Here is a 15,876-nt window from a genome sequence, read left to right as displayed (position 1 = left end):
CATAACAGTGCCAGCACCCACCTTCACACCTTCTGGCATCACAGTCTAAAACAAAGTGTTATTAGGAGTGGAAACATCCAACAAATGCGTTTGTAAATTACAATGCACCCATTACATGAAATGAAGCAAAGGAGCACCAAGAGAGAACAGTTTCCAAACAAAGCAACTTTGACTATCTTACTTGCATGGCAAAATGCGAACAACATCGTTCTGCTTGTAACTCTCAATGCAGACAGCACAATGATCAAAGTCTGGGTCTGTTTCCTAAAATGAATAGAATGAAAATTCAAGTCAAGAGTTGAGCCTATGACAAATGCCAAAGTAGTTGTGACTGGTAAATGAACTGCATTGTGCCAAGTGGCTGTTACTAAGATACAAAACCAATGACTGGGTTGTTATATTCCAACATGACTTGACAGTAAGAAAAGCATCTCATTTATATAAAACTCTCCCCTCATATGGAGCTGGTAAATGATTATTTGAAACATTAGCTAAGGCCTAAGATGATTCTAATGTTCAGTGACATCAACATATAGCGGCGATTTTCCTAGATTTCCTTTTTTACTTCCAACTTGGAGCTAAAACTTCTATTTTATTAAGGGGTTTTTGTTTGTTTGTTTTGGCAGGATAAAAATCCTGTAATACACTTTTATAGCCAGAACTAGCACATTTTACATACTGTAGAGTAGTTCCACATTTGTGTCTGCAGCTTACTTGCAGAATTATCATCATTCTTGTCCAGACGTGAATATGAGGATCACTTACTGACTGGCTCCTCTCCTTTTTTCCCCCCAGAATTTATGACTTCTAAAAATTATATTTTTAAATACGAGAATTTAAAATTTCAACTGGAAAGGGGTGACTTCATTTGGATGTAGTTATGGCATCAGCAACACTTATTTTTAACCTCTGGGCCTGTGACACAAAACAGGCTGTGCCTTCTCTTAGTTCAACTTCATTATACTTTTCAGTGTCAACGAGCTACAAGCAAGACACCAAGTCAGGGACCACAGCAAGACCAAGGCACTGCTGGTCAGCACCAATCAGGGATGCACACAGAAAATCCCAATGGCTGCTTTGGGAAAGGACAGGTTTTTCCTACTCTGTTCACCTGCGTGTGCTGTCTGCACTGCAACCTACATATCACTTGCCACTTTTCAATTTATGTCAAGACAACAGCATCTTTTAACCAAGAAAAGTTCTCCTTATCTATATGTTTTTCCATACCCACAGAAAAGATTTAGTGCAACGGGCTGTCTTGAAATAAAACTATATAGAGAGGGAGGAAGAACAGAAAGACACTTTTTCTGCCTTCTCTCTGGAAGCAAATTTTCCTATCACTTCCTAATCTTCCACTGCTGAGAGTGTTGATAAGAAAGATAAAAAGGAATCACAATAAAAAAGCCCAAGGAAATAATATTTTAAAAATCAAATCAAAACCTCCCATGCAGCCTCCAACAAATATATATATGGGAGTTTTGTTTCTTTCAAAATTAAAGATCAAAAATTAAGCGAGATTAAGTTACTATTTTTTCCTTTCAGAATCAAAGACAAAGCAGTACTGCTCATAAAAATGGGAAACATTTAGGACTTAAGACATACATTTTAGTTTGTATACTGGCAAGAAATATTCTTGGAGTAACATTTACTATCTTTCATGAAATACCTGTTTATGCTCCCCTCAGCTTACTGGTTATTTGTATTTTACATAAGAGATTCTCTTCTATTATCTGTCTTGTAAATTTATTTTTACTTTATACAACTTACATATGGAATGACTCTAAGCCTACAGAATTCCACACAAACAATGCTAACCCCATGTGCTCATGCCAGCACCCCACCCCCTCCAGCCAGCACACAAACCCACCCTCAGTCACAGCTGCCAGATGGAGTGCAAGTAGTATTTAAGCACGAAAATCTTATTTGAAATGCACAGACTTGCAGCACACATTGAACATATACTAAGTTATACAAATACTGTGCCACAGGACAAAGTCAGCCTCCGACAAGGAAGGCAAGGTCATAAATCAGAAGCAGAAAGAAAAAAACTGAGACTGTTTCCCCAGCAAGAATGAAACATGATGCTAAAGTTTATTGTGTTGAAATCTTATTATTATACCTTATCACCTTTCTTTACTGTCCTGGTTGTCAATTTACCAATGGCTTTCTTGGCAGCATCTCCAAGACGACGCTAATAAAGTGACAAAGAAGAGAACACAAATTAACCCTGTTAAACAAGCTTCATTAGTGTCCTTTATAATGACTTATTTGGGCTCAGTAATACCATTGCAATACACACTGTGGCAGCAGGCCAGCACATAGGACAAAAGGCACACACAGCAAAGCACAGAGATTTGTCAAGAAGGAAAAAAAATTCAACAGTTGAATCCCCAAAGGCACTTCCATGGGCACAAACCTCATGGGCTGTACAGAAGTCCACAGAAGTGACCCAACATTTGTGTGCAAAACTAATCAAATCCGGGTTGCAGGACAAAAAGCTGAAGGAATGTGCCCTCCTGATGATTTCCATTATATTCTGCTGATACTGGGTTTTTATTCAGTGTGCCGTAATATACTGCTTGTTCTCTTAAGCTTGAATTATTTTTATATTTCCCCACCAAGCAGGCTGATTTTATTCTGAGATGCAAGAGATCCTCTCAGTGTAACCTAGTTTTGCTCTCGCTATTACCCAAAACCACCAGGATCTCATAAAAGAAAAAAATATGGGTCATGAAATCTAAATAAGCCAGTACAGACTTAAATAAAGCTGAAATTAATACTGGTTTGAAGATAACCTCAATCTGAATGCAGAGGCCAGGCTATTTTTTTGCTGTTTATGCTGCTTTATGACCACAGCTGTTGGATGGAAGGAGCCATTTCTGCAATTCAAGTGCTGATTCCTACTGTGATGCCCAGTTCCCAGCCAACAGAGAACTGTTTGCCAGCTGGTCCCTGGGATCCCAGAGATGTGGCACTGAGGGGAACAAAGATCCTGTCACCTCCCTTCAGGAACATGAGACATCAGACTTGGTTTACACTGACTGGAAAAAGGGAAGTTCATGTACTTCCTCCTTCCCCTCCATCCTGTATTCTGCATTTGAAAGGGCTGCTTCTGAGAATTCAAACTGCAGCACCTATCAAAACCTCCCATGCAGCCTCCAACAAATGTGTGGGGGTTTTGTGCCCACCCTCTATAAAGTTGAAACCCAAATCCTTCACAAGGTGTACCCCCTGCATTACACATTTTCCTGCATACAAACTGAAAGTTGCTTTTACTTGAGAAACACAGCCTCAGAAGTCTACCACAACCAACTGTACCACTTATTCTAGCATTGCAGAAGTGCTTTTTTTTTTCTTGTGGTTTTCACAGAACAGCAGCTCTCATTTTAAATTTTTTAGAGCTGGGTTTTGAAAAAATCAGATACTCAATCCCAGCTGCTGAATTATATCCAAAGAGGAAATGCAGCACCAGAATCAGAGCTGGGCTGGGGAAATTATATGCCTCCTAAAGTCAGGAATCTCACTCTGACTTCAGTATGTGAGAAATTGGTCAATTTAAGCAAATCTAAATTATATGTCCTGGAACAAGCATATTGGCCTGAGTACTTAATGACACAGAACACACTGGCACATTGCTGGAGCTGATAACCAAAAGTGTGATTACTAAGAGAGGAATGAGGCTGAAAAGGTATTTAACTTAAATGCTCAACACTACCAACTAAGTAATTGTGGGTAGTATTTACATTTCGTTCTACTGCATGTGATTGTATATGCACTACAAGAAATCTTAAAGAGATTATTTTCCTATTGGAAGCATAATATTCCAGCAGAATTCTTCCAGCATATTCAAGTTCCCTTACGTAAATAAATTTGCTAAATAATAACTTTCATCTCTTCCATTTAAGAGGTGCAATCTCTTCCGTTTTCTAATTTTAACAAATACGGTTTTATGCTAACACTGGAAATGCTCAGGATTTGTTGTTTTGCTGAAGTCAGGGCACAGGCACTCAGCATATGCTTGCCTTTGAAACCCAGAACTCTCTGGGTGGAAAAGGCCAGTACCACATGCAACAGAGTTTCACACCTCCGGAGGAAGTGTGCAACAGTAACGATGGGAAACACCGGTATCTACCCGTGCTATCTACAGAACACAGCATGTTTTTGATGGCTTTGATTGAAAAAAAATAAAAATGCATGCCTTGACATAACTTAAAAACAAGACCATAGCCTAAACCAAGTTATTTCATCACTAACAGTACAGCCTTTGTGAAAGCTCTCAAAGCTCTTTAAAACTAAGCTGTAGCTGTCGCCACCTTCTTATTAAAGTTTAATAAGCTCAGCTTTTTAAACCACATAAAATTTTCATCAAGTTTCTCCTGACCTTTGTAAAAATCTAAAGAAAGAAAAAAGGTCATAAGAGTTCTTTCCCCATGGAGCAACTGTTTTGAAACGTGGACATTTGGAAGGAGCCTAGAGCCATGTAGGGGATAGAGAAGGCACAATTTAGTATTCCACAGACATTCATTAAGTTACAGTTATATTTAAACTTTCACCATCCCAAGGGACCACACTAAATACTGGCTACAGTGTGGTCATTTAAGAATGACATCCTTAGGAAAATCTACAGGATGCCCATGGGACCTGCAGCATCAGACACTATTTATAGTAACTGAAAAGGAAATCCTGTGCCACAACCGAGGCTTTGTTGAGTTTGCATTTGCTTCAGGTCTGACAGAACACCAGCCTCACAGTGAGGTGCTGTGTATGAGCCATAATTTGGGGGAAAGGGGGGACAGTGGCTAGAGATCAGCAGCTTCCTAAGTCAGCCTTGACAGAGAGATACAGCAAAGAGAGCACAGTGGATTTCTCAAGGTTTATGGACCCTCCTCAATAAAAGCTGAGACAGACTATGGAGGCAGTGGGTCATTAAGTCCACACTAGTAAAACATTTACTTCTGAAGTTTAAGCTGTATTTGAGTTGACAACTTGATTTAGTCAAGATCTCTGAGTATGGTCATACATAACTCAGTTCTTAAATTAAGAGTTGAAAAAGAATATAAGAAAGGCATATTGGACAAAATTTTTGTTAAAATATATGAATAGGAGAATTAGGCACTCCATACCAAGTGTGATCTTAAGTAAACTTGAAAGTTAACACAGATCACTAAGTAGCTCTACACCTTAGCTTTCTTACCCTAACATTCATGACAGACTATAGCTTGGAAATATTTTTATACAACTTTTGAATTCCCTTAACTGTTACTGAAGGTACCCTTAAGAACATAGACAGAACTCATAACATTAGCTCTGTGTTCCCCTACACTACACAATTTCATTCACAATTTAACTTTCCTCTCCATTCCCAACATACATACAGTATGTATTACTCAGCCAGCACAGAATCTATCTTACTCATGGACTTATACTCACCAAAACCCAAATATTTTGTTTCAGTTCTATTCTTTCCTGTCATGTAAGATGATCTTATACTGGTGCTTCTCAGGATGAAAACACTGCTATATAAAAATCCTTGTCTGGCAAAATGCTCTGCCTTGGAACAAAGAGGTTCTGAACACTAGTTTGATGGGACATTCCTTAGAAACTATTTGTTCCCCATTGATTACTATATACAGAAATATCCCCTCCAAACTTAGGGAAAAAAAAGGAGACCCCTTACCTGATTTCTGTCACGTGCACTTGTGTACCTGATCTTCTGGATGAAGTAAAATATTAACCATGCTGAAGAAATTATCATCAAAACAATGAATGATATTGACACAAAGACTAGAGAGCCCCGACTGAAGTTTTTCGGAGGAACACGGGACCCCACTGCTATTCCCATCAGGACAGAGATATTCTTTTCCAAGTAATTCAGGATCTCCTTAACCTTCGATTCTGTAATCATCACAGCAACAATGTCTCCAGTTCCTATAAAAAAGGGAAAAATATTTAATTTACATTTAAAATTAACCTGGCATGCTACTCAAAAGATTTTCCAAATGTGAAGCCACTTGACAACTCAAGAGATTTTAATCTAAGCCATCCATGGCACATGGAACGTGCTACTGGCCACTCAAACTCCTGGCTTGTCCTTCAAACCCAGATTTTCAGATCAGGGCATTAACATGGAAACTGTCTGCAGCTCCACACACACAGTAACAGATCTCTGCTGGTTACACAGTACTTCCCACATTGTAATTACTGTGTGCAGTCTGAACCAGCTTTCAAGAGTACATTTGTTCCATATTTGAAGCCATGGATACCTAAACAGGCAACTCTCAGAAAAACATTTCGAAGATGGGTGAGAGTATGAGAATATTGCTGGAGTGGTCTCAGCATACCCAGTGCTGCGGATGTTGCTGTGGGGAGTTATGCAAGTTCCCCTCCGTGCTTATGTGGTCGCAAAATAAAGAAGAAATGGAAAAACTTGGCAGAAATGTGAGTGCTGATTTTATCTCTATACAAAGACACGCTTGATAAGATCGCAAAGAGGCTGTCAGCTCCATCAGCTCCATTTTGAATGTGGAGCCCATCTGTTTTCATAGTGTCTTGCCTCTAGACTACTTCCTGTCCCAAAGGGAAAATTATTGGTAGAAGGATAATAAGAGAACCACAAGATTTGCTGAAAAAAACCAAAATCACCTGTAGACCAGAGAGAGTTCCTATATTTTAAAGCAATTTAAAAAAAAAAAAGAAAATCTTGAACACAGGATAATTCTGATCTAAGTTCAAAGAAAGGTAAGTTTCAGAAAAACCAAAGCAGAAGGAAAAAATCCTTATGAGTGTCTTTCTTATTCATGCAGATTTATTTGCTTCCTATACTAAAAACCCTTTCAAGACCTATTTTCAAAATGCTTGCGAAGTCTGCTCATCTGCTTGCTCCATCTGTTTGCTCCAATTCACATTTTCTCAGAGAGGAGCTGTATAAGGCGACTTCAGAACCAAGATTCTGGATTTAGAGTGGATTTAAGTTACAGAGGACCTACCGTGACAGTAGAAAACATGAGGTCCTATTTTAACACAAGGCATTTGTTCAAGGTCTTTTAATCAAAAACTAATTTTTAAGAAGCTACTGTATCCACAAAATGAGCCAAAAGAGCAGCATTTTTGAAACCCAGGGCACAATAACTCAGCTACATAATTTTATAAAGTCGGGACTTAATAGAGTTGTGCAACAGTGTTAAATGTTATCTCATTACTCTTTCCATTCACCATGCCAAATAGTAACTTTTACAGTCACTATCATCAGTTTTCAGAGTAAGTTCACTGATGTTGATGTTGTTAGATTGTGTCAACACAACTACTCAAAAGAATCAAAATCTGATAATTTCAGAAATTAGGATTTGCACAAAAATTGAAGACGTTCCACAGCCCTCAAATTGTTTTTCTCAAGAAACTTCAAAATTGAAATGAAGACGACATTCAGGCCTTGTCCTACTACATGGGTCTTAGTAGCAAAAGAAAGTTCAGTGTTTCCTTCTGAATATTTTTAAAACAAGTGTCACAGTAACTCAAAAGCTTTGAATAGCAACCAAAACCCAACACAATTTATGGATACAATGTATTTAATCTCTAGCACAGCCCAGATTCACACAAGATCAACTTTAGTCCATCTCTCCATAGACACTTCAGTACCAAGTCTGGTTTCATGCGAAGTAACAAAGATATTTAATAGGCAGTAAAGCTCAGAGTAAAAATCCACTACTTGCTTTATTTTCATGGAAATTTACTCAGATTCCCATTTGTCCAGTTGGGAAGACAGTCCCTGCCCAGACTTGTAGGATATTTTTACAGGAAAAGAGACAACTTTCCTGCAAGATTCTGTATGTTCTGTATATCCTGCACAACTGCATGTTGTGCTCCTGCAACTTCAAATCCCTGCAGCTCTGACAGTGTAGGATCAACCAAGAGCAGGTAATTTATACTGCTTGATATCTTCCCCAGACTTCACTTCTGTTCTTCATATCTAGTTCAGACACTGAGGAAAAGCAGGGAAGGCTGTGGGGGGACTGTTCTGCTACGCTTCCCCAGCAGGAATTTATTTGCACCAGGGAATTATGTTAATATCAAAATATCAGTCAGAAGCGCTCAATGTAATAATATTCTAACATGATTTATAGTTATCTGCAGAGCAAAGATGACTAAGATCTTCTGATACTAGTCCAGTTCTATCTGAATCCAAAGCTGAAGCCTCCACCTATTCCCTGCTGCCCAGGGAATGTGACAAAGCTGACAATCTGTCACGAGTTTTATATAAAGCCCAGCACAATGGGAACCTCTGGCATCACTGCAAAGTGATTTGCATTCCAAATGACTCAACTGGGAACAGCCAAAGTGCTACTGCTGCTTCTGACCTCGCAAAAGCCAAGGAGAACTGCAGAAAAGAAAAATAAATTGTGCCTGTTTAACGTACTGAAGCTCAGTGGAAACTGGGACTTGGTTCATCCGTATTTTTGTCAGGGGCATCACCCTAAATAATTTTAGCAAGAGCTCCATGTTTGAGAACAATCGGGGGCAGGAGGAGACAGTGACTCATTTATTTTAAGCACCTTGAAACCTGGTGTTTCTGAAAGTTTAGCAGAAAAAAAATCCTCAGGTGAAGACAGAAAGACTAACTGTTTGTGAAACTTAGAATATGGTCTTACTTCATAATCTTACGAAAAGCAATATTCTCCTCAGCCAAGAACACAGTGTCCAGAGAAAAGAAGCTGGAATGCTAACTAAAGCCAATGAACTACACACTGAACCATAGATGACAAGCTAGGACAGACGGTAGGCATAAGATAAATATTGATGCCTGTAAGTATAAATCATTTAATTGCTATCATCCAAGCCCAGGCAGCTCTTTCTAGTTCGCAATTTTACCCTGTGCATGTTTAATTAAGATAGTTATACAACTCTGTGTATGAAAAGGGATGAAGTTGTGATTAATCATTAAATCTCTGTAATGTCACATTGTGAGAGGAGAAGATAGAAGAACTTAAAGCTGAGAAGACACTAAAAACAAGAATATGGGAAAAACAGCAACATCCAGAAGTTTCCTGTAGAGTCCCTAAGGAAACTGCATTGCTCTCTCACTAACCTGTCCATATCTCCTAGCAATTCTAAAAGAGTATGCTTAGAAATAGAAAGTCATCTCAAAGAAAAGTTACTAGTCTCATCACAAGCAAATATTTGTGGTGGTTTTGTTGTTTGGCTTTTCTTTTTGGCGATTCTTGACTACCAACTGTTTGTCTGAAACTCAAGTTATGGACAGCTATGTCCAGGATACCAAGCTAAAGACAGGCATGGCTCAAAGAGCAGCTTCCTTCCAACTACAGTCCCTTGGAGGTCGTAGGGAATGGCAGCCTGGCAAACTGCAACTGCCAAACAGGTGGTGGTTTTATTTTTCCTTGAGCTTGTGAACAACACAAGCAGCTGTTTGGTCAATGCTTGGGGGAGAAGGACAGGTGAGACAATTCCTCCTGGGCATATCAGCAACCTGGCACTGAACTGCTACTACTGCTGCAATGCTTCAACCACCTCCTTGCAAATGGGGAGGGAAAAACCTTAGATCCCACCTTGAGCATGGGAAATATCGGACCACCTGTAAGAGGCACTGAGCTATTTTGAGTTTTTGTAACAAGGTTTGGGGAGAACTGAGAACTGAGCCAGATACTCATAACAAAGGTCAGCAGCTTGCTAATGGCTGATATTTTCAGCTAAAGTCCTTGTAATTTCCTAAGTCTCTGACAGTGGCTGCTGATGCTGCAGACACAGCATGAAGCAGATAAACCACGTTCGTGTCATGCTTGCGAAAGAATATTGTTCTCTCTTTAAATAGCAAAGAACATTTAATTGTAACTGAATCCTTTCATCACTTCATTCTAAAAAACCTAAACTTAAAGGACATTCTGCTGGTGGAAATTTCAGTGTTTCTTTAAAAAATGCAAACAAATTCTACATTTCCTGGTAAAGGTAAAGAATGGCACAGACAGTCACTTGTAGGACGGATCCAGGGCACGATTCAGAAGTTGAAATGCCACTGCCTGTGTGACTGCAACAATGGGAACATCATCATGATAATGTAATTGGAAATAAAACTGCCCATCTTCACAAACCAGACTTCCCTATTCTTCTATTAAAATCCTATAACTCTGTGCTAAGCATTTCTGAAGGCATTATATCAGAAATAAAAAGACAGCAACACACACTATTCAGTGCCCAGGAAAGGGATCTATCTTATTACTGTGAGCAACAGTTTTCTTGGAAAAACACTAACAGTGAAACCATTCCAATAGAACTTAGGAGCCCACAAAATGACAACAAAAAACCCAGGAAAGCACAAATGAAGTGCTATGGTTATATATGAAATTTTGAGAGACTGATCACAAGTTCAGTGAAAACACCAGAAGACATCTGAGCTGCAAGAGAGCAGAGGTGGAATCAAGGATTACGCCTACAAGGGAAGGGTTTAGCCACAGAGAATATAACCCATGGAATCTGTGAGGTGAAGGAAAGGGAAAAGGCACACTGAGCTGTATGCAAAGCTCTGCTGCTAGAAAAAGTGGGTTTGGGGAACAGAGCTTTAAATAAAAATTCCACAGCACTTAACAACAGTGGGGAAAACCACAAATTTATCAGGTACCTTAACATTTCAGTCTGATGAAAAATAAATGGGTTGTGAAGAGCAACTCTTACATTCTAAAACTGGCTTATGGAAAAGCAGACACCAAGAGGAAGAGCCTTGGCATACCTTCAGAGTGATTAAAACAGGTCTAGCTGCACATATTTTTATTTTGATCTAATCAGAAAGTAAACAGGAGCACATCCAAGCTGTCAACACATGAGCAATGTCAAGAGTAAAATATGTTGTTTGAGATGTCCCAAATCAAATACTTCTGAAAACAGAACAAAACCATAATATTTGACAGTTATTTAGTTCTAAACAAGGCAAGAATTTAATGCCAAGGGTATACATTAATTTTAAAATAAGACTGGATAGCGTTTTAAAACATTTGTCTTCCTGTAGCCTTTACAGTATTGAAAATGCTGAATTCTTGTCTGTATGTAAACATTTACTTTAGGATGCCTATTTTATGAAGTGTCAGACACCAAAACAGATTTTATGAGAAAAATCCATGAGAAAAATCCTAAAGGATAGCAGTATATGAAACTGTTACCCAAAAGTCAAGCTTTCACAGGATGCATCAATCAAATACAACCAGTGGAACAACTATCCCAAAACACAGAGCAGGTATTTGCAGAAATTACTCTTTGATTACACAAACACACATTACGAAAGTTTCTTTGCTACACAAACCTATGCAAAAGAACCTACCCTCCCCCTCCAAAAACTGAAAAAGCTTCTGAGGTTAAAACCTGAGTTCTGTCTACTTAAGAGGACAAAGAAGCAGATATTTCCAGTCCATTGAGGAACAGGCTTCTGTGAATTGCAACCAAAATACTGTCAACCTATGTCTGAAGAACACTCAAAACTTTTCTTTCCAGCAAAAAGAGCTTCAACAGATTTCACCCTGCCAGGCTAAGAGAGGGCCTTGTCTCTGCCCTCTAAACATGATGACACACACTTCAGTGTTTTGCAAGTGTCACACACTGCTCTACTGTTAAGAGACGTGTGATGGACGGTCACTAAGTCCTGCTCCTTTAAGAAAAGCAGCCATATGATTGAAGCTCATGATTAGAAAACCAGAAACAGCAAGAGCAGCTTTCCAAAGATGGGCGTGACACAATTAACTTCAAACCAAATATTAAAGTTTAATCAGACTCTTGTTGTGCTAGCCTGTAGCGCATTAAATTAATTCCCTAAGTGATAAATAACAAACTTGTAAGCCCATCCTCCTTCATTAAACAGGAAACAGTGCCTCAGCACAATGTTCTTGCCCTATTTTTGACAAGCTTTATAACCTACTGTGACCAAGAGTTCCTAAAAGGAGGGCTAAATCAAAAAATCGGTTGAGGAAACTGTTGGGCTGTATTTAGATGACAACTGCTGACATTATTTCACAACCCAGTTGCTCTAGGCTGACACTCAGGGAGATGTTTCTTAAGGAGAAATTAGCATATGATCAAAACAGGTAGTCACAGTTAAACTCTGATTCATTCACAAGTCCAGATCCTGCTGACACACGTGAGATGTGGAGCTACGCCCCTGGCCTTCCTCCAGCTGGACAAGGTCAAGCTGTCTCTGCTACGCCCAACATACCCACTCCAGAAAACCAACACACAGTCTCCCAAAGACACAACACAGTACCAGTAGGTACAAGAGAGGTATTGGGCTTTGGCTTCTCTGAAGATCATCTCCTCTCCATCAGCCTCACCCAGAGAGCTCTTTTTTTATCTTCTATCCCAAGTCACAGGACACTAAGCACTGCCGGAAAAATTAAGATCCTCTGTTAAGCTACAAGATGCACCCACTTCTTCTGTAAGTGTCCCACAAGTTCCCGAACCTCTGCCCCACCTTTATTTTTGAAAGCAAAAATACGCTACTTCAACACTTCTGCTGTGCAGCAGGACAGACCCCTGGGCTGGGCTGAGAAGGGGGGAGAATTTATACATCCCTGGAACCAGAACTGCAGGAGAGTTCACTTGGAATGGTAAGGACACTGGGTTCAGGGGCTTGGGGTTCATTGTGTTCCCCTCTGTTGAACTGCCTTGATCATTCTACTTATATCACATATTCCCTTTCTGTGGGAGGAATTTTATCTTCTGGGAATTCCATTTGTATATATTTTTTAATACATGTGACCTTTTGGGTTTTTTACACTAAGGAAAACCAAGCCTAGATAAGGGAAAAGCAGACAGATGTTGCAATGATTTTACAGATGTTTCACACTCACTTCTCTCCTAGCAAAGCTTTGCATCTACTTGCACTACAGTTTTGTTTTTTTTTTTTTTTTAAGGAAATGGACATTCCACCTAAATAATGCTGGAAGAATAAAAAAAGCTTGGTAGAAAGAAATGCATCATTTTATCATCCCCTTTCCGCAATCTATGCACAGATTTTTTTTTCTTTTATTTGCATATTTTTACAAGGCATTTAACCATGTTTTACAGTGAGTAAACTGCATTTGCAGTCCTATTTAAGGAATACTTGTACTGTTAAGGTTTTAGCATGCTAACAAAGTAGACTAAATTCTATATTCAAACCTTGAACAAATGCAAATTAATAAAAAGCTGAAGGATCACTCTAAGTTTTGAACTAGGGAAATGGTGTAATCCTAATACATTGCACACTACTGAAAAAAGGTTCCTCATCTCAGTTTCACAGATTTCTGAAATACTAAGTTTATCTTCAAAAGATATTTCTGTTAATTTGAAAACAACCTTTTTTAACTTTTTTTTTTTTTACTTTCTATACTTCTGAACAATGTCCAAAACCTGTTATAGTGTCACAATCTTGATTAATCAATAATATTAATGTAGTGGGACCTTACTGGTACATTCATCAATGTAAGCCACACTTAGATTCCAGTAACTATAAGTCTCTTGCATTCTGTAGTGTGATCAAGTGCTGGTAGGTGGCTTTATTTTGTTCTTTCTGGAGAGCAGTTTGAATTCCCTCTAATAGATGGTAGAGCTAAGAAACCCAGGGATTTCTAAGAAGGGCAATCTGTCATGCTCATGCATTTTCTTCTATAGACAGACAACTTCTGTACAGCTCTATCAATCTGGACATGGACAGTCATTCCAAACAATTTCAGCAAAGCACAAAAGAGAAATGGCAAGAGAGCCTTGCCCAAGGACACTACAAAATATTTTGAGAGCTTTATAAATAGCATATTCATAGATTAATATCATAAATTTGGTTCTACTGAGTCCATAGATATAGGGAGTTACTCTGCTGCTGGAGCTCAGACTTTGGATAAGAAGAAGAATGTAATTACTTACAGCCACTAACAGTCCCGTGGGCCTTTTCACAGTCACAGAACTAATTACCCTTTCAGCTGGCTGAGTTAAAATGAGCCTGACTGCTGTTATTTCAGTTGTGGATGAGGCATGTATGACACAGAAACACTGGTAAGGAGTTCTGCAAGGCATCGAGGCTATGATGGCTCTGCAAAGGGGTTTCCCTGGATTGTCTTGAAGAGACAAGTGCTTCCTTATGGTCCAGAATCAAACACACTCCTCTCCACGTGTCTTTAAGTGTCAGACATTTCTATCTCCTGTGTGACAGATTTTCCTGATTGATGCACCTCCAAGAAATGTAGTGGGAAACAGGATGAATGATAATGCTGTTGACACTTGTTCTCCAGACTTTCAATCAGCAAACATAAACAAAAAATGAGCAAATATATGTAAACTATGGTTAGACTATTAATTGCTTTGCCATTTCAAAGCTTCAACTTCAATGACTCATCTCTTTCCTTTCCACTAATATTCCAGGGTCAATTAATAATAATAAATGTTAATAACAATATTGTAATACACAATGATATTAATTTTGAGTTATGGATTAAAAAGTAGGTCTCAGTAGTCCAGGGAAAGTTTCACAGTGGATTTGGTATAGAGCTAAAATATTCATCACATTTGTGCAAAATAATCTGCAGTGCACCCTGCCAGAGCCTTCACGCATCAGTTCAGCTCGCAGTTACATAAAGAGACACTTGTGAGAAAGGCAAGCAGCAGAGTTAGAGATGTGCTGCTCTCAGGGACAGTGACACAACAGAGGACAGTGACATTTCCATTGCTGGATCTCTGCAGCCTACTGTACCCACTCCGAATTAGGGCAAGAACGTGGAATAGCCATTAGATGGCAACAACTCCAAATCGCTTCCTGTCCCTCCTGCCTCTGACCCACTGACCTAAAATAATCCACAGTCAGTTTTAGCACAGTTCAAAGCAAGTACAGACCTTGCTTCCCATGCCAGTGTGCTTTTTAAGTGACTAGAGGGCCATGAAAAATTCTGCCCTTGAAAGGAACCTGTTTCTGGAAGCCCACGTTGGACGATGTTCCCACAGTGCCACCGCAGGGGAGCGTCACCTGTGCACACCAGGGAACAGAAACACCTTTTTCCCAGGAATTAATGCCTTGTTTCTTTAGAAGGGCCACAAGGATTGATCCTGATGAGACATCTGCAGCTTGTTCTAAAGACCTTAAAAGATTTACCCGTATCAGATAAATCTGCTAAAACTACTATTATATTAGAAATTGTTTCTGTACCTCAGGAAATTCCTTAGGGGCTGATAAACAGCAGTTATTGGAATCCAGCAACTTCAGCTTGACACTCTCTTCTATATGTGTTTCTCTTTTTCTGTCTATATTTGTTCCATAAATTCCGAGTATGAAGTTTGAACTTTAGAGGCTTCTTTGGCTTATATTCTTTTCTATAAATCCAAATACCAGTCTAGATTTTAATAGAGAAATTCAGTATCATAGAAACATAGAATGGGTTGGGTTGCAAGGATCATCTGGTTCCAACCTCCCCAAGTTTAACTATTTTGTACTTGGCGGGACTGTTTCCACCACACACAAACAAAAAAGAAATTAAAATGCTCTTCAACCTGCATTTCCTTACTATTCCCATAATTGCTTATAATGGAGACAGCTACATGTTTTCTCCACCACACAGGCTCTTTTTTACATCAGACAGTATCAGTTTTGCTTTAACAGAAGTAGCAAGAAAAACCACTCAAAAAACTGCCTTCCTGCCACTGACATCATAGTCTAAGATAACCTATGCTGGGAAAGACATCCTTTGCTTAGGTTGATAGAAGACATCTACAGGATTGTGTAAAATAAGTTTATTTTACATGTATATGGTAATACATACAAGGATATGCACACAGAAAAGAAAATAATGTTGCAAATAACATTAACAGAAATACAGGTATTTTAAAAAAAGGTCACCGATTCCTTAAGGTCAATACCTACTT

At 39.0% G+C, this 15,876-nt stretch overlaps 1 protein-coding gene across 3 annotated transcripts in view; it reads right to left on the bottom strand.

Annotated features, from left to right (window-relative positions):
* The window catches only part of RNF130 (ring finger protein 130), a 54,927-nt gene that overhangs the window by 25,706 nt on the left and 13,345 nt on the right, over positions 1–15,876 (bottom strand). For all 3 annotated transcript variants that reach the window (XM_027643249.1, XM_027643247.1, XM_027643248.1), the window contains exons 3-5: positions 5,678–5,928; positions 2,120–2,191; positions 182–264 (exon numbers count right to left, since the gene is read on the bottom strand). In XM_027643249.1, coding sequence (XP_027499050.1) covers positions 182–264; positions 2,120–2,191; positions 5,678–5,928 — 406 coding nt within the window. The remainder of the gene's footprint in view (positions 1–181; positions 265–2,119; positions 2,192–5,677; positions 5,929–15,876) is intronic.

Source organism: Corapipo altera, unplaced genomic scaffold, assembly GCF_003945725.1.
Source record: "Corapipo altera isolate COAL_440 unplaced genomic scaffold, ASM394572v1 75, whole genome shotgun sequence".
Classification (NCBI taxonomy): domain Eukaryota; kingdom Metazoa; phylum Chordata; class Aves; order Passeriformes; family Pipridae; genus Corapipo; species Corapipo altera.
Note: the sequence above shows the minus strand (reverse complement) of the source record. Positions and strands in the feature narration are given on the sequence as shown.